Source organism: Hyperoodon ampullatus (genome assembly GCF_949752795.1).
Source record: "Hyperoodon ampullatus genome assembly, chromosome: 1".
NCBI classification, from domain to species: domain Eukaryota; kingdom Metazoa; phylum Chordata; class Mammalia; order Artiodactyla; family Ziphiidae; genus Hyperoodon; species Hyperoodon ampullatus.
In genome coordinates, this window is record NC_136914.1 from 151,463,023 (window position 1) to 151,488,025 (window position 25,003).

The window sequence follows — 25,003 nt, forward strand, 5'->3', positions numbered from 1 at the left end:
AATTTGGCATCCATTCAGAAAACCATTTCTGGTCAACCTCAGATAATCTACTACTTCAGAGATGTTATCAAATACTGGGCATTCAGCTAGAAAATAACTTACATAGTAAATTGATCTTAGCTAAAAAAAGATACTAACGGTGGCATTAACAATGAACCAGAATTGTGTTTTGAATCCGTCCATCCCAAGTTTTCATCAGCCGCTTCCATGCCCACCATTGCCACTGTATCAGAACTGGCTGACAAATCTCATCCTGCTCATGTCGTAGTTGCACTGCTTGACTCATCTTAAAACTCATCATTCACCAAGAAATTTGAATGTTTTTGAACATATGAGAGGGGCATAATCTCAAACAGAAGTTGAACATATAGATATTCTTGATCTCTGTACTCAATTATAGTAAAAAAAAAAAAAAAAGAGGTATATGGGTTCCGTTCTTCAAAAAATGGAATATAATAATAGCTAGTTATCTCCTGAGAATCATAGAATACCATGTTTTTAAAAAATTTTTTGTTTATTTTTTTATACAGCAAGTTCTTATTAGTTATCCATTTTATACATATTAGTGTATACATGTCAATCCCAATCTCCCAATTCATCACACCACCACCATCCCCCCACCACTTTCCTCCCTTGGTGTCCATACATTTGTTCTCTACATCTGTGTCTCTATTTCTGCCCTGCAAACCGGTTCACCTGTACCATTTTTCTAGGTTCTGCATATATGTGTTAATATACGATATTTGTTTTTCTCTTTCTGACTTACTTCATTCTGTATGACAGTCTCTATATCCATCCACATCTCTGCAAATGACCCAATTTAGTTCCTTTTTATGGCTGAGTAATATTCCATTGTGTATATATGTACCACATCTTCTTTACCCATTCATCTGTCAATGGGCATTTAGGTTGCTTCCATGACCTGGCTATTGTAAATAGTGCTGCAGTGAACATTGGGGTTCATGTGTCTTTTTGAATTATGGTTTTCTCTGGTATATGCCCAGTAGTGGGATTGCTGGGTCATATGGTAATTCTATTTTTAGTTTGTTAAGGAATCTCCATACTGTTCTCCATAGTGGCTGTATCAATTCACATTCCCACCAACAGTGCAAGAGTATTTCCTTTTCTCCGCACCCTCTCCAGCATTTGTTGTTTGTAGATTTTCTGATGATGCCCATTCTAACTGGTGTGAGGTGATATCATAGTTTTGATTTGCATTTCTCTAATAATTAGTGATGTTGAGCAGCTTTTCATGTGCTTCTTAGCCATCTGTATGCCTTTTTTGGAGAAATGTCTATTTAGGTCTTCTGCCCATTTTTGGATTGGGTTGTTTGTGTTTTTAATGTTGAGCTGCATGAGCTGTTTCTATATTTCGGAGATTACTCCTTTGTCTGTTGATTCGTTTGCATATATTTTCTCCCATTCTAAGGGTTGTCTTTGCATCTTGTTTGTAGTTTGCTTTGCAAAGGCTTTTAAGTTTCATTAGGTCCCATTTATTTATTTTTGTTTTTATTTCCATTTCTCTAGGAGGTGGGTCAGAAAGGATCTTGCTTTGATTTATGTCATACAGTGTTCTGCCTATGTTTTCCTCTAAGAGTTTGATAGTGTCGGGCCTTAAATTTAGGTCTCGACTCCATTTTGAGTTTATTTTTGTGTATGGTGTTAGGGAGTGTTCTAATTTCATTCTTTTACATGTAGCTGTCCAGTTTTCCCAGCACCACTTATTGAAGAGACTGTCTTTTCTCCATTGTGTATCCTTGCCTCCTTTGTCATAGATTAGTTGACCATAGGTGCGTGGGTTTATCTCTGGGTTTTCTATCTTGTTCCATTGATCTATATTTCTGTTTTTGTGCCTGTACCATATTGTCTTGATTAATGTAGCTTTCTAGTATAGTCTGAAGTCAGGGAGTCTGATTCCTCTAGCTCCGTTTTTATCCCTCAAGACTGCTTTGGCTATTTAGGGTCTTCTGTGTCTCCATACAAATTTTAAGATGTTTTGTTCTAGTTCTGTAAAAAATGCCGTTGGTAATTTGATAGGAATTGCATTGAATCTGTAGATTGCTTTGGGTAGTATAGTAATTTTCACAACATTGATTCTTCCAATCCAAGAACAACATGATATATCTCTCCATCTGTTTGTATCATCTTTAATTTCTTTCATCAGTGTCTTATAGTTTTCTGCATACAGGTCTTTTGTCTCCCTAGGTAGGTTTATTCCTAGGTGTTTTATTCTTTCTGTTGCAGTGGTAAATGGAAGTGTTTCCTTAATTTCTCTTTCAGATTTTTCATCATTAGTGTATAGGAATGAAAAAGATTTCTGTGCATTAATTTTGTATCCTGCAACTTTACCAAATTCATTGATTAGCTCTAGTAGCTTTCTGGTGACATCTTTAGGAGTCTCTATGTATAGTATCATGTCATCTGCAAACAGTGACAGTTTTACTTCTTCTTTTCTGATTTGTATTCCTTTTATTTATTTTTCTTCTCTGATTGCCATGGCTAGGACTTCCAAAACTATGTTTAATAATAGTGGCAAGAGTAGAAAACCTTGTCTTCTTCCTGATCTAGTGGAAATGCTTTCAGTTTTTCACCACTGAGAATGATGTTTGCTGTGGGTTTGTCATATATGGCTTTTATTATGTTGAGGTAGGTTCCCTCGATGCCTACTTTTGGAGGGCTTTTATCATAAATGTGTGTTGAATTTTGTTGAAAGCTTTTTCTGCATCTATTGAGATGATCATATGGTTTTTCTTCTTCAATTAGTTAATATGGTGTATCACATTGATTGATTTGTGTATATTGAAGAATCCTTGCATCCCTGGGATAAATCCCACTTGATCATGGTGTATGATCCTTTTAATGTGTTGTTGGATTCTGTTTGCTAGTATTTTGTTGAGGATTTTTACATCTATATTCATCAGTGACATTGGTCTATAATTTTCTTTTTTTTTTGTAGTGTCTTGGTTTTGGTATCAGGGTGATGGTGGCCTCATAGATTGAGTTTGGGAGGGTTCCTTCCTCTGCAATTTTTTGGAAGAGTTTGAGAAGGATGGGTGTTAGCTCTTCTCTGAATCTTTGATAGAATTCACCTCTGAAGCCATGTGGTCCTGGACTTTTGTTTGTTGGAAGATTTTTAATCACAGTTTCAATTTCATTACTTGTGATTGGTCTGTTTATATTTGCTAACTCTTTCTGGTTCAGTCTTGGATGGTTATACCTTTCTAAGAATTTGTCCATTTCTGCCAGATTGTCCATTTTATTGGCATAGAGTTGCTTGTAGTAATCTCTTAGGATGCTTTGTATTTCTGCGGTGTCTATTGTAACTTCTCCTTTTTCATTTCTAATTTTATTGATTTGAGTCCTCTCCCTCTTCTACTAACTTTGGGTTTTGTTTGTTCTTCTTTCTTTAGTTCCTTTAGGTGTAAGTTTAGATTGTTTATTTTGAGATTTTTCTTGTTTCTTGAGGTAGGCTTTATTGCTATAAACTTCCCTCTTAGAACTGCTTTTGCTGCATCCCATAGGTTTTGGATCACCATGTTTTTCTTGTCATTTGTCTCTAGGTATTTTTTTTTTTTTTTTTTTTTTTGTGGTACACGGGCCTCTCACTGTTGTGGCCTCTCCCGTTGTGGAGCACAGGCTCCGGATGCGCAGGCTCAGCGGCCATGGCTCACGGGCCCAGCCGCTCCGCGGCATATGGGATCCTCCCAGACCGGGGCACGAACCCGTATCCCCTGCATCGGCAGGCGGACTCTCAACCACTGCGCCACCAGGGAGGCCCTGTAGGTATTTTTTGATTTCCTCTTTGATTTCTTCAGTGATCTCTTGGTTATTTAGTAACGTATTGTTTAACCTCCATGTGTTTGTGATTTTTACATTTTTTTCCTTGTAACTGATTTTTAATCTCATAGCGTTGTGGTCAGAAAAGATGCCTCATATGATTTCAATTTTCTTAAATTTACTGAGGCTTGATTTGTGACCCAAGATGTATCTATCCTGGAGAATGTTCCGTGTGCACTTGGGAAGAAAGTGTAATCTGCTTTTTTTTGGATGGAATGTCCTATAAATATCAATTAAATCTACCTAGTCTATTGTGTCATTTAAAGCTTGTGTTTCCTTATTTATTTTCATTTTGGATGATCTGTCCATTGGTGTAAGTGAGGTGTTAAAAGTCCCCCGCTATTATTGTGTTACTGTCAATTTTCTCCTTTATAGCTCTTAGCAGTTGCCTTATGTATTAAGGTGATCCTATGTTGGGTGCATATATATTTATAATTGTTATATCTTCTTCTTGGACTGATCCCTTGATCATTATGTAGTGTTCTTCCTTGTCTGTTGTAACATTCTTTATTTTAAAGTCTATTTTATCTGATATGAGTGTTGCTACTCCAGCTTTCTTTTGATTTCCATTTGCATGGGATATCTTTTTCCATCCCCTCACTTTCAGTCTGTATGTGTCCCTAGGTCTGATGTGGGTCTCTTGTAGGCAGCATATATATGTGTCTTGTTTTTGTATCCATTCAGGGAGCCTCTGTCTTTGGGTTGGAGCATTTAAACCATTCACATTTAAGGTAACTATTGATATGTATGTTCCTATTACCATTTTCTTAATTGTTATGGGTTTGTTTTTGTAGGTCCTTTTCTTCTCTTGTGTTTCCCACTTAGAGAAGTTCCTTTAGCATTTGTTGTAGAACTGGTTTGATGGTGCTGAATTCTCTTAGCTTTTGCTTGTCTGTAACGCCTTTGATTTCTCTGTCAGATCTGAATGAAATCCTTGCTGTATCTCATTACTCATAGAGTAATTTTGGTTGTAGGTTCTTCCCTTTCATCACTTTAAATATATCATGCCACTCCCTTCTGGCTTGTAGAGTTTCTGCTGAGGAATCAGATGGTAACCTTAAGGGAGTTCCCTTGTATGTGATTTGTCATTTTTCCCTTGTTGCTTTCAATAATTTTTCTTTGTCTTTAATTTTTGTCAGTTTGATTACTATATATCTCGGTGTGTTTCTCCTTGGGTTTATCCTGCCTGGGACTCTCTGCACTTCCTGGACTTGGGTGGCTATTTCCTTTCCCATGTTAGGGAAGTTTTTGACTCTAATCTCTTCAAATATTTTCTCTGGTCCTTTCTCTCTCTCTTCTCCTTCTGGGACCCCTATAATGCGAACGTGATTGTGTTTAATGTTGTCCCAGAGGTCTCTTAGGCTGACTTCATTTATTTTCATTCTTTTTTCTTTATTCTGTTCTGCAGCAGTGAATTCTACCATTCTGTCTTCCAGGTCACTTATCCATTCTTCTGCCTCAGTTATTCTGCTATTGATTCCTTCTAGTGTATGTTTCCTTTCATTTATTGTGTTGTTCATCTCTGTTTGTTTGTTCTTTAATTCTTCTAGGTGTTTGTTCTTTAATTCTTCTGTGTCTTTGTTAAACATTTCTTTCATCTTCTCAATCTTTGCCTCCATTCTTTTTCTGAGGTCCTGGATCATCTTCACTATCATTATTCTGAATTCTTTTTCTGGAAGGTTGCCTATCTCCACTTTTTTTAGTTGTTTTTCTGGGACTTTATCTTTTCCTTCCTCTGGTACATAGCCCTCTGCCTTTGCATCTTGTCTGTCTTTCTGTGAATGTGTTTCTTGTTCCACAGGCTGCAGGCTTGTAGTTCTTCTTGCTTCTGCTGTCTGCCCTCAAAACACCATGTTTTTATTCCCTTCTCAATCTCTAATCCAAGTATATGCCTTTATAATGAATTCAACAAATACTTCCTGCATTTGTGATCAGACATGATTTGTTCACAGACAAACTCTCTCTTATGGGAAAGATACTATAAGATCCAAAACTGAAATATATGATTTCCAGGGGAAAACTGCCTGAGAGATACCTGCTTTCTTATAAAATATAATGGTAAGTGATATGATATCAGGAGCATCAACATTATGGCATTGATATGTGATCATCCCACACGTCTGCTCTCCATGCAATATAAAACCCTGGGATCATTCACTTAATGAGCATTTATTGAGCTTGTCACAAGCACTATGTGTCAGCACTTGATATTTTATAGTGAAGAAGCAGGAACAGATTTTACCCTCCCAGAGCAACCATACAGGTAGAAAAACAAACATTAAACAAATGTGTACACAAATACATATGTGATTATAATGGTGATAAGTGTTATGGAGTATAATACAGGGTTCTAAGGGGGTAAGATAACTTAGATGAGTAGGGGGTCTGAGGATATAAAATTTAAACCAAGTTTTGAAGGATAAGAGGGATTTACTCACCAAAGAGTAAAGGTAAAGATGTTGGGAATATTCTGGAAGAGAGAGCAGCACGTGAAAAGGCCTGGGGATGGGAAGGAGCTTGGTGCACTTGAGGAACTTGAGAAAGACTGCTGTGGTTGGAGCAGGATGGAGAGGGGCAGCAAGGAGGGTCAGGAGACATGCCGGTCATGTAAGGATTTTGCCTGGAAAAGCAGTGCACAGGTATTTAAGAGCTTCATGTAGCCATGAGACAAGATTTGATGTACACTTAAAGCTACTGTCTGGGGAATTGATGGCAGAGGGGCAAGAGAGGAGATGGTGCCAATGAGGAGGCCATTGCAGTAGTGCAGGTGACAGACAGTGATGACTTGGACTGGTGACATTAGAGTGGAGATGGAAAGAAGTCCTGATTTAAGATCCATTTTGGAGATAAAGTCAGCAGGATTTGTCTAGAGATTGGTAGATAAATAATATGAAAGGTAGTTGAGCCTCTTTACCCTCAGTTTCTAGCTTAAATATGGATTAAACCATAAAATTGTGGACTGGTTTCATTCATCCATTTAATTATTTGATAATCTATTTACTCAATAAAGACTTATTAAGCTCTTTCTATCTGCCAGACATGCTATAAAGTACTGAGGATACAGTGTTCCATCATAGATGTCTGCCCAGAGATTGGCTTGGTTGACTATATATGTTAGAAGATGGTGCTAAGAAGGCCTGACTTTTCAATTGTATCTCCATAAGCTGTTCCCTTAGCTCAGTGGTTCTCATCAAGGACACTAGGGGGACCTTGGGGTGACTGGGAATAGTGGGATTGACAAGGTAGTGCTACTGGCACCTATTGTGGGGCCTGGTGCTGACAGTCTTGCCTATTCAAGGGACCATCCCGCTTGGTGAAAGATTGTCTGGCCAGGAAGACCAGTAACACTCCTGTTAATGAACCGTGATCAGCTTCACTCTGACCAGCCCTCAGCAGCAGTTGCTCTTACTTTAATCTAAGAATTAAAGGGGATATAAGTGGGAATGCCTTTATGTCACTGTTCTTCCCAGTCTTTTCACATGATCCTATGGGCTCTCCAGAGATCTTTTACCTGCTCTTCTGCTGCTCTCCAGCTTGTGTCCAAGGGGGAACAATTAGGGTAGCACAATGGGAATAAGCAAACCCTTTCTTTTTTGTGTTGTGTGTTCTTGGGAAAAGTCCTTAACCTCCACTAATTCAGTGTCCTTGTGTATAAAACGGAAATAATATCACTAGTATCTGCCTCATGAGGTTGTTCTGTTACAACCCGTAAGGACTTAGAACAGTACTTGGGCTTGGCACAGGGTGAGCTTCCAATGGATATTTGCTGTTATCGTTCAACAGTATGGAAGGCAGTGTGCCGGGCACCATGCAGGTAACACAGGCAAACACGTCACCACTCACAGCTTCTGCCCGGGAGGACACTGGAAGACACACCCATTACCCAAATGCAAGTCAGCATATGAAATGTTTTTGGACAAACAGACAAAAAATGTGACTATGGTGATTCTTTGCTAACATGACTTTTGCTGCCTCTGTTCAGAGCCTTGGATTTCAGGTCTGGTGGCCTCTGCTCATTGGGTTTGTTCTTCAGCTTTATACTTGAAATTCCAGGGGGAATTACTCCTTTTTCTAGGAGACACTCCTGGCCCTGCCTTGGAGAGATTGCCTCCTCACTGTGCGTTAGCTGGGCCCTGCTCTGGGCTCCTGTTTTCCAACGTGGCTAAAGCCTGAGGTTCACGGGTTTTGCCCCACTACCTTGGGCATGCTCTAATCTCTACATCGGTGTTGGTTCTTGAGTTAATGTGGTGCCATTTTCTCTTCCAAACTCCAATCTTTGACATCTTGGATGCTAGCAGCTGCTCTCAGTGTCATAGTAAAAACTGTAATCTTCAAAATTTTATAAATGTTTTATTCAAGGTGAAACTACTTTCAACTATTTCTGATATAATTCACAAATATATATACAAGGAGCATGAATAATTCTTTCTTGCTGGATAACACAAAATGAATCAGCATTCCCATAAATAACAACAGCAATGACAAAAATCTTTTTGATATACGGAGTCTCATATTTTCATAGTTCTAGAGTTATCATTTTTTTCCTGTAAGCTCTAATGTTATAGAGGTTCATAAATGATAATTAATGCTTCAAATATATAATTGATATACCTCATATCATACAGATCCCTGACACCAATTTATTTGCAAAATTTCTAGTTAATTAATCTAACAGTTTATTCATGAGACTGATTTAATTTGTGACTTTGTGTGAAACTTCACATAGCATACTAAAATTTTTCCAAAATCTGTAATAACTGCTGCTTAAATTTGTGCTCCATTAAGCAATCATGTGAGTATAGAAATGTGTTAAAGTTAAAAAATTCAAGTTTCTCTTTAAGACAGTGTGTTCTATTAGAACTCCATTTTTTTCCTTCTCAGACATTTATCATACATATAGCAAAAATGACAAAATGGCTTCATTTGCACAAGGATATTTTTAAATAATGAGAAAAATGAATGCTAGAAAATGAGAAAGAGTACTGTCAGAGACAGTTGACTACATAATCTCCAACTCTACGTAAAGCTCTCTATACCCCTTAAATTTGTTTAATAGTTACACCTGACTTTTCAGTATTCTTCTTTAGATACAAACCCCTTAAGAAATAAAACCTATTGTCACGTATGGCTAAATTTTAGTGTTTTCCTTTTTCTTTTTAAGCACATGTAAACTCTAAACTTATAGTAGATGGGTAGCATGATTTTCTGACTTGGTTAATTCATTTAATCATTATTTCAGTACTCATTAATTGAACAAATGTCATGTCTTAGTTGCTGGGTTGGGTGCTAAGGTAACAAAGATCAGTAAGTCCTGATCCTACTGATTTAGGATCTGACAATTCTCATGGAGTATATAATATATTTAAGAAGCTACTATATATGCAGTAGCAATTTTATTAGTAAAATGGACTTTTTAATCAATAGTTGTTAAACACTTTAACAATCCAAAATTGTTTGTAATATATACAGATTTTCTTGGTACCTGTGGTCAGAAACAAAGATAAATATGAATATATATCATATCTACGTTGGTCACATTCAAAGGAAGAAATCCCACAAAACTCTTATTATCATTATAGAGACAGTAATAGATTTTTTGGAAGTTCTTTCTGTCTAATATTTAATTACTTTGTATCATAATTTGTCAAGGGCACACTGTATGATTGTGTTAATATCATAGATTCTAATTGGGAGAAAAACTTAGCCAATAAATGAAATTACATGTACACATAACCATAGTTTTCATAACAAGCCCATATGAAGCTTTAAATAATCATTTTAGATGTCCATTTTATATGTAGAAGTAATAGAATTGAAAATAGTAACTTCAACATTAAAGGACTTATAAATATCCAGAATGCAATGGAGATGGGGAAAAGTTGGGTAAACTTTCAGACAAATTTACAGTTTTTAGTATCATATCTTTTCATTTAGGAGAGGAAAATACAGACAAGAGTAATAACCGGTGATCCCTGGAACATGTTATCATTTGATGATATTTCAGAACTTATTAAAGTAAAAAACAAGAACAACAAAAAACTATCTTAGATTAATTTTATCTCACACTCTCTAATGTACATACAGCAAGTTTTATACCTTCACTCGATGCTTGACCAAATGACTCATACCTTCTAAATCTCTAGAAAAATGGACAGTGTAATTATTGAAAAGGCTGTACTGTATAGTGATTGAAAGTATGGGCTGTGGAGTGGATGGCCTGCCTATGCCACTCAAGGCTGTGTAAAATTGGGCAAGTTACTTAACTTCTCTGTACTTCCATTTTCTCATCAATAAACTGGGCTAGTGGTAAAACTGTCCTAAATTATGAGAATTTATCAGTTAATATAAAGCTTAGCACACAGTGTGTCACATGGTAAGCACTCAATAAATGTTAACTCTTATGAGATTAAACTCCAAAGCTGAAAGTTTCTTTTAAAATCAAGTCAGAACATAACAGAGGAAGGAATGACTGATAAATACGTAAGAAAATGATTCATTTCACTAATACTCAAATTCGTATTAACATGAGCTAACTTTTTTCCAGTTAGATAGGCATTTTCATTTATTGACAATAACCATTATTAGTAATGATGTGGGTCTGTCGGTACTTTCAAAATGTTGGAGGTACCACCATTTTGGAAGGTAATTTTCCTTGTCTTCCCAACAAAATTTTAAATGTGGATACTCTTTGACCCAGTAATTTTACTTTTAAGAATTTATCTTCTAATAATACTCTCAAAGATGTTGTGCACACACGCATACACACTACTTATTTTAAATAGGGAAAAAAATGCTTCTGACATGAAACAGTGCCCATAATTTAATGCAAAATGAAAAACATGATTAGCCTGATTTTTGTATATTGCACAATCTCACTTTAGTGAGAAAAGTGTTTCTTTGTGTGTGTTTGCAAAGGGAAAAGTATAAATGTTAAAAGATAAAAAAAGTTGAAAGGACACGAGTAAAGTTAAAATCAGTTTATTTCCGGGAGTGGAATTGGGATCAAGAGATAGGGGAGGACTTGGTACATTTCCATATTTTAAAATTTTACTACAAAATTACATGACTTTTTAAAATTTAAAAAGTCATTTTTTAAGCAGGGAGAAGAAAAGTCTAAGCCAGAGAATCACTGGTTAGGGAATTCTAGCCCCAAAGCAGTAATCTATTGGACCTGGAGAAGAAATGAATCCCAGAGATAGTTACATCTCCTTATTTAGAAAACCTCGAAGTCCACAGTCTGAATGAACTTCCTGGAGTAACCAAATCTAGTTGCTGAGTTGTGGGGAAGTCTTCACTTTATTAAAAAGGGCAGACAGATATGGCTCCTTCCTAGCTGGCAAGGGGTCACTGCTGCCTCCCAGGCACTGCCAAAACCTGAGTCTTAGTTTACCGGCAAAGACATGGAACATAAAGGAAATTGCTTTACAAGGAAAATCAAGCACTCAGCCCCAAAGTGGTATGTATTTTGGAAGGCCACCTCTAGCCCATAAAGGCAAGTTCATTGCAGTTTAAAAAACGAGCTCCTCCAGAGAAATACAGCCTGCAAACTCCCACTCTACACCCATGATATGTGTTATCCTCTCTTTTTGTTCAGAAAATGTTCCTAAATGCTTCCACACACTTTGTCAGACCTCATTTAATATTTAGAGAATTGAAGAGTTTCATAGAAACCATTTTCTATAAGATATGTCTGAGTATATTTATGGTATACAGAATATTGTATCCTCGGGATCTAGTGATACAAAGGCAAACAGAAGAGATGGAAATGTTTAGATTAATATAAATTGATCATTATGGAGTCATAATGTTTTAATTGCTTTATGTTTTGATAGTAATTTTTAAAATAATCTGAAAACATATATTCTATATGAACACTGGTGCAAATCTATTGATGCCTAGTTTTTTCTTCTTTTTTAATGTGAATATCTTGTTTGTCTTCACAGAGTTACTGGAGGTGAACTGTTTGAAGACATAGTGGCGAGAGAATATTACAGTGAAGCCGACGCCAGGTAAGTGACTTGCCCTGGGCAAGATACAAGGCTCAGCACTCAGATGACACTTGTTCAGTATATCTCTCTACAAATATATTATGATGCTTAAGATTATGAGACTTTCATAATACCATCTTGGACTTTTCTTGATGAGACCCTCTTAATTGATATTTCTCTCTTAAGGATGTCCAAGATGATTTTTTGAAGAAAAAAAACAAACAAACTATGAATCTGGCCTAAACTTTATTTTTATCTAGTATCTATAGTTAGAATACCTATTTTATTTTTTTTAAAAGCCTAACTGGAATGACTTATAATAAAGAAATATAATTTTTTATCAAAGTTATGAGCTCTCTAGATGCTAGGCTGCCCAGTATTGTAGCCACTAGTCACACATGACTTTCTTTTTTTTAAATTTATTTTATTGAAGTATAGTTGATACTATGTTACAATGTTGTATTAATTTCTGCTGTACAGCAAAGTGATTCAGTTATACGTATATATATTCTTTTCCTTATTCTTTTCTGCTATGGTTTATTACAGGATATTGAATATAGTTCCATGTGCTATATAGTAGGACCTTGTTGTTTATACATATGACTCTTAATTTCAATTTCAATTAATTAAAATTAAATTAAATTAAAAGTTCACTTCCTCAGTTGCACTAGCCCCATTTCAAGTGCTTAATTGCATGAGTGGCTAGTGGCAACCGACTGGATATAGCAGATATAAAGCATTTCCATCATCACAGAAGTTCCATGAACAGCCCACGTCTAATCAGAGGTCATAAAAAGAAACAGACTCCAAAAGGCCCAGTGGTCTCCTTCAGGCATTATGAGCTGTTTAACGCTTTGGAAATTCCATTAATGTCCTTGGAACTCTCACTTAAAAAATATTTATTCAGGTACTTCAGAGGGTTCAAGAGGATTTCCCAATCTTACTAATTGGCAAAATTTTTACAGAAGTTAAAAATGGCTAACATTTTGTCTAATTTGAGACTTTCTAGGCAATGTTTTTGGAGTGAAGTAGCATTAATCTACTTGCTTAGACATTACTTAGACTGTATGGTGTTAATTTCCTTGGCATTTCTTACATATACTCTGCAGTTGGAAAAATCTGGCCGTGAGTACTTGGCTCATTATTAGCAATATAAATGAGGTTTTTTTTTCTTTTTTTTTTTTGCGGTATGCGGGCCTCTCACTGTTGTGGCCTCTCCCATTGCGGAGCACAGGCTCCGTACGTGCAGACTCAGCGGCCATGGCTCACGGGCCCAGCCGCTCCGCGGCATGTGGGATCTTCCCAGACCGGGGCACAAACCCATGTCCTCTGCATCGGCAGGCCGACTCTCAACCACTGCGCCACCAGGGAAGCCCAATGAGATGTTTTATATATATTCAGTTACTGATGGTCTGTGCCTGCTGGTTCTCTATCTAATGCTTTCAGAGCTTCCTAAGGCTGCTAATCCCCCTGTAGCCTGGCCTTCAGCAGATAGTCAGCTGATAGAAGGTTCCCCTTCCCTCCAAAGTAGCACATGTATACACAGGCTCACTTCTAAATTTCTAATTAATCTTTTCAGTTTAATGCTACTGTTTATGACATTTTGTGAATCTTCTCTGCACATGACTACACTCTAATTTTTTAATGGATTTTTTCCTGCCAAAGTCAAATAGAAAGTTCCATATCACTTATGCTATAATGAGTGAATCATCACTTGTTCAGTTTAAGCCAGATCCTCACATTAGGCCTCTGAAAAGGGCCTCAGAATAGCCTTGGAAGTAGCTATTTGCCCACTTTCCAAAAGAGTAATCTTTTTAATCAAGGTAATAAAAAAAGTTAGGGAATTTATTTTGCTTTTCAAAGTTATGTTAAACAGGTTGTTCCTGTGTTTCAAAATATTGGTTGAAATTAATCTAGAGACCATTTTCACTACTGAGCAGCCCCACAGATAACAGGATAGACCCTTGGTTGGTTGGATCATTTCATATGCATGCTTATATTAAATTTTGGAATTTACTATGGGATACATTTTAGGATAGGTCCCACACATAATCAAGGAGAAGAAACATTCTCTTCTCAACTACAAGCATAAAAAGCAAATAATTTGTAAAAATCTGTTTAGTACTAGTCCTCAAGAAGTTAAGAATTGAATTCATTCTCACTGGTAACATATGGTGAAGTTTATTTAATATGAATTCTTGTTTACTTCTTTATTTTCTGTTATTCATTAAGCCCAATAACTTATACCAGTGGTTTGAGATGAGAGAGTGAAGTATTCCTAAAAAGTAGTATAAAGTGAACATATGGTAGAAGGAAAAAGAGTCATATGATTTAACAGATAATTATCAACACTCCAATAAGCTGTATAGTCAAAAACAACCAATATGAAGCTGTTTTAGTGATACACTTAATCGAGTTAGAGCTAGAAAATCACAATCATGATCAATTTTGTGACATATTGTAATAAATCAGATGGAAATTACTTCTTTTTAATTCAAGAATTTACTTTGGAGTAGTAGTATTTTGTACATTAAATGATTGAAAATATCCTCATTAAAGTATTTGCTTAATCCTTATGAATGAATGTAGAATGAATGAATGTCTGTATATACCTGCATTTGAATCACATAGTGAACTTGTACAGAATTCATCAGTGTGATATGTTCTACATTACTGTATGTCATATGACAGCTCATGGGACCTTATAGGTGCCCATCGATGACGTCTACCATAGAATTTAATTAGCAGTCTATTTGACATCAGTGAGCCTTGAATAAGAATAGCATAAGTTGTGCATTTTAACATAGTAATAAGCATAAGTTTTCCTTCACTGGGGTGTATGAAAATGTGTCTAACAACCACCAGTGCTCCAGGGGATTTTAAATTTTATTTATTTTTTGTAAGTTCTTAGCCCTTCCCCAGAGTATGACTATACTGAAGAGGAGTTTGTTTTATGCCATGGGTTTACTTTAAATTCTCCCTGTTATTGGAGACGTGCGTTAGTTTTCCTATTAATATATTATACAAGCAACACCATTTCTAAGTCAAAATGGTAAATGTCTCCCTCCATTTTTTTTTGACCTTTGTTTCACCTGCCACTTCATCTGTGTTTACCCTCTTGTTTTAACACCTATGTTTAATTGTGACCTCAGATTTTAAACAGTTTAGATGTGTATGAGAAATACCCATAAATTTTATTTCACTGAAGAATTTTCCCAGAACATTGTGGGAATTATTTATAAATTTTCTCCCTGAATATGGAAATATTGACTTCTGTATACAAGTGATTTAATTTATGGAGTTGCAATGAAAAACACACACAGCTCAAATTGTTTTGTCTGAATATGTCACAAATTCTATGTTGGATGTCATTTTTGTTAGAACCAGAATTAGCTTTATTCAGCATTATTTAATTCCAGTGTAAAGCTAAAAAAATGTGAAAAATATAATTTTTGTTTGTTGTTTGTTTCATTCGAACTTTCATTTTATTTTGTATTCAATGTGATTATGTGCCTTTAAAATGTTCTCCCTTCCATTCTGCCCTTGTATCTTTACAGTCATTGTATACAGCAGATTCTAGAAAGTGTAAATCATTGTCACCTAAATGGCATAGTTCACAGGGACCTGAAGGTCAGTATATGGAGTCCATAAATCTGAACCAAAGGAAGTTTTTTTTTTTTTTTCTGGGGAAAGGGCAGAGGGTGGGTATTTAAAATGGTTCCCTTGCCTTTCCCAACTTTTCCCTAAAATGACTAAATGATGAAATGATAATGCATGATGGCTTTTTCAGTTTGCTCATCTACAGGCTAAATATACATCATAGCAAAAAGGGAAGGACAGTATTGAGAACACAACCTGTTACGTTTCCAAGGAGTAAACCACCAGAGGCAGTTTGGGGGCAGGCTTTTCTGAGATGACCAGCACTTGCCTGGAGATAAACTTGGCCTGTGATGTATGTCCGCCTGTAGATTTAAACACCACTTCTGTTCTGAGACCATGGGTTGCTGTAGCAGAACAACTGGTTACGCATTGCTCCATTTGAGTCTGATGAACCCTCAGGCAAGAGATAATAATTGCCAGCTAAATTAAAGCATGCGAAGTTAATGATTTATCAAAAATTCATTACGTATCCTAATTTAACCTTAATGGTGCCTTGACTGCTAATGTGACAGCTTTGGAATGATACTAGAAAAATGGGAGAGAAGAGAGAAACAGCTTTTTTTGTGTGGGGTGGAGGTGGAGCACAAAAGCTATAAAAATAATAGTTGTGTTCCAGTTCATTTCCTGTGAGGATTTATAACCAGGAAATGAGCTCCTGAATTAAATATTTTTAAGATAGATTTTTCTAGAACAAGTGGACCCACATTTTGGCTCACATCTGGCAAGATCCTGATTGTTCTGAGGTAGTAGTCACTCTACTTGAGCATGTTTACATTACTGAAGATGTTTAAATACAACCCCAGTTGTCTGCTAGTTTTGCACTTTAACCCAGTCTCTCTGAGGCTATACAGACAGTGAGTGTAAGCTTGGAACTAACACACGCCCCCTGGTGTTTGCATGCAGTCATTGCATTCAGCAGATCCTGGAGGCTGTGCTACACTGCCATCAGATGGGCGTAGTCCATCGGGACCTGAAGGTGAGTAATGAATGCCCTTGGAGAAGACAAACCACCACACAATTCCTAATGACTGTTCAGCTGCAGTTATACCTGTAAAGGCAAAAATATAAGCAGTAAAGTTGTGTGGACTCATTCCGACACATTACGAAGACACTTTCCCTCGCCACAGTCATCTCTTCTCTAATGCACACTGAGACTTACATAAATCCCATTTCATCCAGAGAGAAACCATTGCCTAACATTAACAATAAATAGGTTATATTTCCTTCTTCCTAAGAATGGATGCAGCATTTAATGTGATTTTGAGTAGGACTGATGATCTCTTTCTTTCTAAACTTGTTCTGTGGACATAATAGTATGTTTGTTGACCAAACGTGATTTTATAGTCATATTATATTTACCTAATATGTAAGTGGTTATCAGAATTATAAAGTAAATAGAGATAAATGTATTAGGTAGATTTTTGGCCCAAGTGATTGGTGCTAAAGAATCCCATTCTGGGTGCTGAAGTCTCTTTCCCTTAACATTAGTCCCAGGAATTCTGAGGACATTGAGGCTCCCTGGGTTTTTATTTATTTATATTCCTAGGGGCCAAGATATTATTGCCTTTTAAAACAGATGGAAAAAAGGTAAAACAAATTTTATTATCAAATAGTATATTTGATACTAATACTTTTAAGACTTGACTCAGCTTCTGATAACCATTGAGGTTGAAAATTATTTAGATCATTTAGAAATTAAATATTTCAGAGAAGACTATCCTTTTATTAATTTTCTGACCTCTTCTCTCAGAATTCTCGTTTTACTTATGAAATTTCAGAGAAATAGTGAAGGCCTAGAAATTTAAATGGAGAGAAACCCCTGGGTGGGGGAAATAGCAAATGTGAGCACTGTATAGTTGTGGTTTTTCATCTGAAATCTCAGCCTTTTCCAGGCTTTAGTACAAAGGTGGCAAAGGATAATTTAGAATGTCTTGAATTGTAATGGGTTCAGTGGGAGGACCTAGGCTGGTTTCTCTAGACTTCTCTAGTTATAGTAAATTGTAAATCTGTAGTTTCCATTCATTTAGTATGTTCTACAAGAATATATCTCTAACGATCCACAGTGAGTTACTTGAAGATGTGATTTTTAAGCAAAACATTGCCTTAGTTTCTAGAATCTTCCTTTGATTTTCAGTTTGAGTCTGAGAGCTTTGCATATATAAAGGAAAAATAGGTTAATGGCTTGTTCTTTTGGAGAACGAAGATAGGACTCTGTCCATCTGCTAATACCAAATTTACCCATCAGGATAAAGGAAAAATAATATGTTCCTTTGAAAATCCATATATTTGGCAATCACCTCAAAAATTCCTTACTAGCCATGTAAAGACAGTGCCCCTTTTTGTTACTTCGTAGTACTCACAGTGCTACTTTTCCTTTTTAAGTGAATGTATGTAGACATACACATTATTTTTGCTATTTAATAAAGTTATCATTTGAAACATTTTACTACATTTATGTAATTATAAGTATACTCTAAAAGCCAAGGATGAAAAATGTGAATTCTATTCCATGACTTTCAAAATATATTTTGTGAGGTCATGATATTGCACTTTTGTAAGTGTCCAAACTCAGCAGAGCTCTTCAAAGACCGGAACTCCCTCCCTCCCTCCCTCTCTTCCTCCTTCCCTCCCTCCCTCCCTCCCTTCCTTCCTTCCTTCCTTCTTCCTTTTTATTTATTTATTTATGGCTGCATTGGGTCTTCGTTGCTGCACATGGGCTTTCTTTAGCTCACCAGGGAAGTCCCCAAAGACTGTAACTTTAATCAGAGATGGCAGTGAGCCTAGGATGTGGGTGGGGAAGAAAAATATATTTTCTGACATATGAGCTAAAGTCACTAATTAAAAACTCAGGCAGGTGATTTCCAGAGAGGCTACTACTAAAAGAAATAGCCTGCTGCGTCACCCATCAGATTTCTTGCCAGGGAGAAAAGTGTTTTTGCTTTCCATTCTTACTCTGATTTTAGGAGAGGATAGAGATGAACTTCTGATAGAGCTTGTTATAATTTCTATAATTGTCTTAGCTTCTGTCAAATTGCTGACTTGGATAAACTTCAGTTGAGTCTAGTTCTCATGCTTGTTTCAGTAGGCCATGACATAAATACACTAAGAGAGGCCCAAACTTGTGCGTGAGAGACAACTTATGCACACCTTAAGTGTGCTCAGTCACTGGCTTTGATCTGTGTCTTTTATATCCACCATGCATAGTCTGATAAGTATACAACTTGCAATAGCATATTTACCGATATATTAAAATGAAAAAGATCAATTGCTGAAACCCATTATCAGGCTTTAGTCAAAATATTGCCCTTGCTACTATTGGGCCATATATTTTTGTTTCCCTATCATGATTCATATGTTAATTCATGTACACTACAGGCATGCAGTTTAATTTGTCCGTATCAGTGAGATAAAAACACAGGAAGTATTACATTTTTCATCATTATCACAGACACCTGTGAGCATAGGAGTACTGTACAGTTTGTTTATAAATCCTTCCTAGGATAATAGCTATTTAACATATTGTGTTCCTTTACAGTACCTAATGTGAGACCTTATACCTAGTTAATACTTGCAGCATAGTCCTTTAATTTAGGAATGAATAAAGTTCAACCAAAAGCACATTTATAATATAAAGGACAGCACTGAATAAAACAGATTATTGTGTATGTTAATTAATGGTGAATAAAATAGAGGATAAACATATCCTCTTTGATACAGTGATAGCATACAGATCTCGGTTTGAATATTTGAATAACTGCCACACTTGGGGGCTTATTAGACAGTAGAATCCACCAGATGGAAACTTACCGAGACCTAGAGACAAGGCTAAGGCACAGCAGGCACAACAGAAACAACAACAGGAGAAAGTTCAGGGTGGTGGGATGTTGGCATAACAGAAGCATGTCAGTCAGCACCAGGCAGTATACATTGGATACATGGACCACAACCTTTGTCTAAGGTGCATTCAGTGTCAGGCCAATTGATGTAGATTCAAGCAGTATTAGGGAGATATAGCAGTGCTAACATATTTATAGGACTATAGTTCAGGGATATGACTCTAGTCTTTGAGAGGATTTGAATCAAAGCAGAACCTTAATAATAAAAATGGCCATAGCTGCCATTTATCAAGCAGTTACTATATACCCTGTACTGTATCATCATGTTAATCTTCAGAACAACTTCATGAGGAAGGCACTATGACCATCCCCATGTTACCTAAGGGGAGATTTAACAACCATGAGTAAAAGAACTTATTCAAGGTCACTCAGCTATTAAGATAGGATTTGTGCCCAAGCAGTTGGGTTCCAGGGTCTGCAAGCTTAATCACTACCACTTCTCAATTCAGTTAGATAAATGAATTGAGAACTATTATAGAGATCAAAGAATAGTTCAAAACAATGATGGTAAAATAATCTTGCTAACAATATTAAGAATTATTTGGGAAGATGGGTCTAAATTTAGTGAGTCAAGGGATTAAAATAATCCCCACCTATGGATTTTCATAGCTATACAAAATTCGTATCGTTAGGAATAAGAGAATAAGGCATATTTAAGATTTAATGTAGAGTAGGAAGGTAGCATAATTTGACAAAAGACTGGTATAAAAAGCAAAAGTGTCCTATTTAGAAAATCAGTAAGGTGGCATTGTCCACAGCCTTTGGAAAATGAGGCATCGAGAAGAACAAAATGGATTTGCCACATTTAATTTAGGCCACATCAAGACAATCACTTTGGAGTGCTTAAAAATAGATTGTTTATGAAGAGTGGTGTTGGATATTTGTGAACTCTGCTGATTAAAAATTCAGGTATCAAAAGAGAAGAACAAACATTAATCAAACATTTCTTGAGCACCTACCAAGGCCCTGTCTGGGCTGTGGGCATATATTACAAAGCAAAACAAAAACAGACCTTGTATGTATGGAATGTACAGGCTGGTGAATTAAAGATCACTTAAATATATGTGGAGAATGTATCTGTGCTGTGCGTCCCAGAAAGAAGGAAGTACATCAGACAAGCACTGCATCCAAAAATATATTAGGTCGAAAAGAGGCTGCAGTAACAAGTGACAACTCTCGATGTCACGGGAAATAAAGGCATATCAAGTCAGATGTGTTGTCTCATTTAAGAACCGGGAGAATACAATTTCTGTGAATCAGTTGATAGAAGGAAGTAAGTCAAAGGAGACAGTTACATAGCTGTGCTTTTTCAACTAACCATATTTCACACAAAGTAGTAAGATTTCAGTTCGGAGTGTATCAGAAATGGTTACTAAACTACTTCATGAACAGCTATCTGGATAGGAGGTTTCATACATACAACTGAATGTTTTAGCAACAAATCAGCACCAGTGAATTGCCTCAGTGAAAAATACTGTCTTTCTTAAAGCCTACCTCCTGAAGAACAATATTTAATGGAAAAATCATTAGACGGGTAGATGGATATGAGAGTGATAGGTAGGTAGATAGATGGATAGTTGAATAGATATAGATATTTAAATGAAGATAGTGATTCTGGAGATTTGGGGGGATTTTTAACACTTTCATAGAAATGTCAATAAAATCGAATGTATGACTAGAAAAGAAAGGAATTCATTTTCTGGGAATCTGACAAGCATTCAGTAAATCCTTGTCACCATGGGTAGCAGATATATCAAATAGTGAATTCTACATTTAGCATAATTATAAAATCACAATTATTCCACTTTTTTCAGAACCACCTTTTAAAAAAATGTTTAAAGAACACATCACTTGTACATAATGTATGACTAGCTATATTAGAAACAAACTATATACATGTGACAAATTCCATAATTCATTTAGTCATTCTAGTATTTCTTTATGGAGTACTTGGTGTATGTCAGGCTGTGGAGAAACAGCTAATTGGGGAAGTCCCACTGGGGTTCTTTCAAGCTACTTGATAGTGTGTGCTGATAATGCAGGGGCAAATCAAGAAACAGGAATGGAATACTGAGTGATTCTTACGAACTTGCTCATATATGCACGATGATAGAAACAGTACTTCCTCATCACAAACTCACAGTGCACGTATCAGCTAGAAATTCCCCATGCTAAGTACATAAATTCAGGTATCCATGCCATGTGAAAATAAAATCAAAAGTCACTTGTACCATGTGCACAAAAGGACCTCCACTGTGTGCATGAGCGAGCCTGATATTCAGGCTTTTCAATTCATGCAAAATTTCATTTAGTTGATTTCTAGGAGCTTTGTTCACACCTTCTTTGGCAAAGGAGAAGTGACTGAAAACGCACCAAAGCACTGACTGATTAACTTCATGTTGACATATTGAGACTTTCCAATAGAAGAAAGAAATTTTAAAAGACAATTTTACTTCTTAAAAGCTAATATCCAAGGGAATGTAAGCATCAAATAATATAGAATAATAAAACTAATAACTTGCTGTTTTATAATATTCATTAAAAATGTTTTGCTTTTTTAAAAAAGTAAAGCACATGATTTCACTACCCTTATAATTTCCGAATGTTTGAGTTTCATTGGTTAGATAGATATCATATATGTGCACAGATAAATCTGTGATATCACTAATGTGGAAGATGTTAATGTGACTAATGTTAAAGATGATCATTGCCTTTGCTGAATCAGTTCCTTAATAAAGATCATGCTAATTTAGAAATCCTCATGATGTGTTTATGAGATTTTTGAGAAGCAAAATCAAAATTATGTCTTTTTCATAAGTTTCCCCTGTTTTATTTGATTATGGGTAATAAATATTTTTGACTACTTTAAATTCTTCTAAAAATATCTGCTGAATAGACTACCTTTTGAAAATGAATGATTTTTATACCATCAGAGGAGCTTCCTCAGTATCACGTCTTTTAAAAGGAAGGGATCAGGAAATCTGGCCTCAAGTCCTTGCTTCATCGTTTTGAACCTCTATACCTCAAACTGAGGGGTTTGAATTATTTTATCTCCCAAGTCTCTTCCAGTTCTGAAAGTGATTCCAGCAACTTGCCTCAGTACTTTAAGATACTTGGACAGTTTCAAGAAAATCCCAAATCACAATGGAAGTAGTTGCCATTGTACCCATATGGAAGTACAAAACAAAACTTGCAAACAGTTGCTGCTCATTACAGCTGATATGCTATAAATGGTTGTTGACACTAAGACCAGATGTCGTGGAAAATCCTGCATCATTAGGAAGCAATGGGGCGGGGAGGGAACCTGTGTGTGAGAATGTCAGTAGAATCTATTTAAAAACCAACCTAAACAATGATGCATTATAAGAATTTAGAGATAATCTCAATGTGTAAATATTAACATAATAGATTGCACTTAATTTAGAAATACAGACATTTCTCAAGTCATGAGCATTCATTACAGATATTCAATGTTATGCACATTGAAATGGCCAGCTGCACTGCAGTATAATAGCTAATCACTAACGCATATAATGTCCCTTACGAGCCCCTGTGATTAAATCCAGTGGGATTTTATAATTTTATATATACTGTTTTGAGATAAAATATATATCTGTAATGTTTATTTGTGAGATGAAGAATTAGTTAATTAGCTTCAAGAGTCTAAATTGTCCAAATCCACATAGTTAATAACAGTCAGGACCAGGAAATAAATCCAGGCCTTCACCCTCTTTCTAGATTATTGTGCTGCCCACTTCTCTCACAGTGCTCTGCCCCATGTTCAACCATAGTTGTGTTGGAAGGCCTGAGTTTCTGATCTCACCTTTCTCATTTGTTTTAGAAAATCAAAATAATAGAATATTAGCAGTGAAGAATGTAAAGGTCATCCTTTCTAAAGAAGTAGCCACTGATTAGGTGAGAGATTCTACTGTTTCAGCTTTTGTGGAATATAACCACATATTATCTTAATTTCTGTGGACATTCATAATCTGAACTAACCTACTTGCCAATGCAGTATGTTTTTAAGTTGGAGGCTATATGAATGGTAGTAGTTAAAGAAAATCAGAAGAACTGTGTGGTGCCCTGGTTTAAATGCTGCTTTAGAACTTCTTGGTGATTAAGCCTTCCATATCTTTGCAGAACATGGTAACAAGATTATTCAAACAAATATATTCCAAAGAGTTGTATATAAATCAAATGTGTGTGATATTTTTAATGTTTCTTTATAAAGCAAATAATCCTTTAATAAAGCCAATAATCATCCTAATTTTTAAGTTTGCACTCCATAATTCTATATTTTAGGTTTGCCTAAAAGATATGCTTAAACATGAAGTTATTTCAGTGCTATTTATTTTTAAATCTATACAGTAACCTTGAAATAGACATGCCTTTTCCTGTGCATAACTGCAGCTGAACAGTCTTCACGGGTATAAGGTGAAACACTGATCCAGATGGATTTATTATTTCCTGGATGACTCACAAGGCCCTACAGAGAGGTCTTCTAGGTCATCTCTAGGTATGAATATTTGCCCCAGAAATTCAAGCGGCCATGTATGATAAAACTCTAAGGTGTTCCCTTTCTTCTGAATTGGCAGATACCTGGTGTTTAAGGGCATAATGCACACAGCACTGCCCAGAACTTTTTGATTTATTGATAGGAACGAAAGTACATTAAATTGTTTATTCACTGATGACACTGGCATTTGCTCACTTGAGATCTGAAAGACCTAAAATGATTGTGATTTCTAAAGTGATTGGAACTCTTTCCCTGAATGAGTCTGTGCTTGACAAATTAGGACAGATGTGTATTAGCAGAGCTCTCTGACATCTCAATGCTTTTGAATATGAAGGTTACAGAGAAATAAACTATCACTTACAGTTTAATGTGGTTTTTTCCAAGTTATTTATTCCATAAATTAATAGCTGGAAATCACTTCTTAATTAAAGTAAAAGGTACATGAGTGTAGTGGACCACAAACTTTAGTTGTGAAAATAAAATGTCAAATATTGATGATATAGCATGGTTAGATACTATAGTATATTGATAGATGAACAAGAGTTCCAAATAATGTCAAATGTTAGATTTTAGTTAAAGTTATTTTAGTATGAAGATCTTTCATATACTTGAGACCTCATCATCCCAACATCGAAATTAAATTATCATGTATTTAGTGTTGAGGTAAAAACCCTATCAGCCCTAAAAAATTACAAAGTTTTCCTTACAGTTACCAATTGTCATAACAGTGATGAATCTGATGGCAGTGAGCAGCAATAGCCCAAAGAAGTCTGGTACTTGGTTAAAACTTACTTGCCTACACTCTAGTTCTTGTAGACTTAACCTGATTTCTTCTGAGTTCTGGTTATGAGTCTTTGCTAATTTGCATGGCTGGCTTAATTAATAAATTAAATATTGGTTTAGGCTGTGTTTACCCAAGGTCAAAACAACCAACAGAACTGACTAATTCAGTAAGGAAAAAAAGTAGCCAATTTCATGAAAAAAAATTGAAATTAGTTGTTTGTCAACATATAAACAAAACCAATTTGACTGACTGAATTTTTAGATTTTTCAGACAGTCGTTTTGACACTTGCAGAGTCCATTGTTTCCCAACTTTTTTCAGTCT

The 25,003-nt window shown here is 35.9% G+C and overlaps 1 protein-coding gene across 21 annotated transcripts in view; it reads left to right on the forward strand.

Moving 5' to 3' along the window:
* CAMK2D (calcium/calmodulin dependent protein kinase II delta) overlaps positions 1 to 25,003 on the forward strand; it is a gene marked incomplete at both ends in the record, with an annotated part of 262,163 nt that overhangs the window by 167,956 nt on the left and 69,204 nt on the right. For 13 of the 21 annotated variants that reach the window (XM_079716681.1, XM_079716667.1, XM_079716683.1 and 10 more), the window contains 2 exons: positions 11,781 to 11,846; positions 15,383 to 15,455. In XM_079716681.1, coding sequence (XP_079572807.1) covers positions 11,781 to 11,846; positions 15,383 to 15,455 — 139 coding nt within the window. Of the gene's footprint in view, positions 1 to 11,780; positions 11,847 to 15,382; positions 15,456 to 16,388; positions 16,462 to 25,003 lie in introns of all 21 variants that reach the window. The other 8 variants (XM_079716684.1, XM_079716686.1, XM_079716673.1 and 5 more) reach the window with 1 other exon arrangement.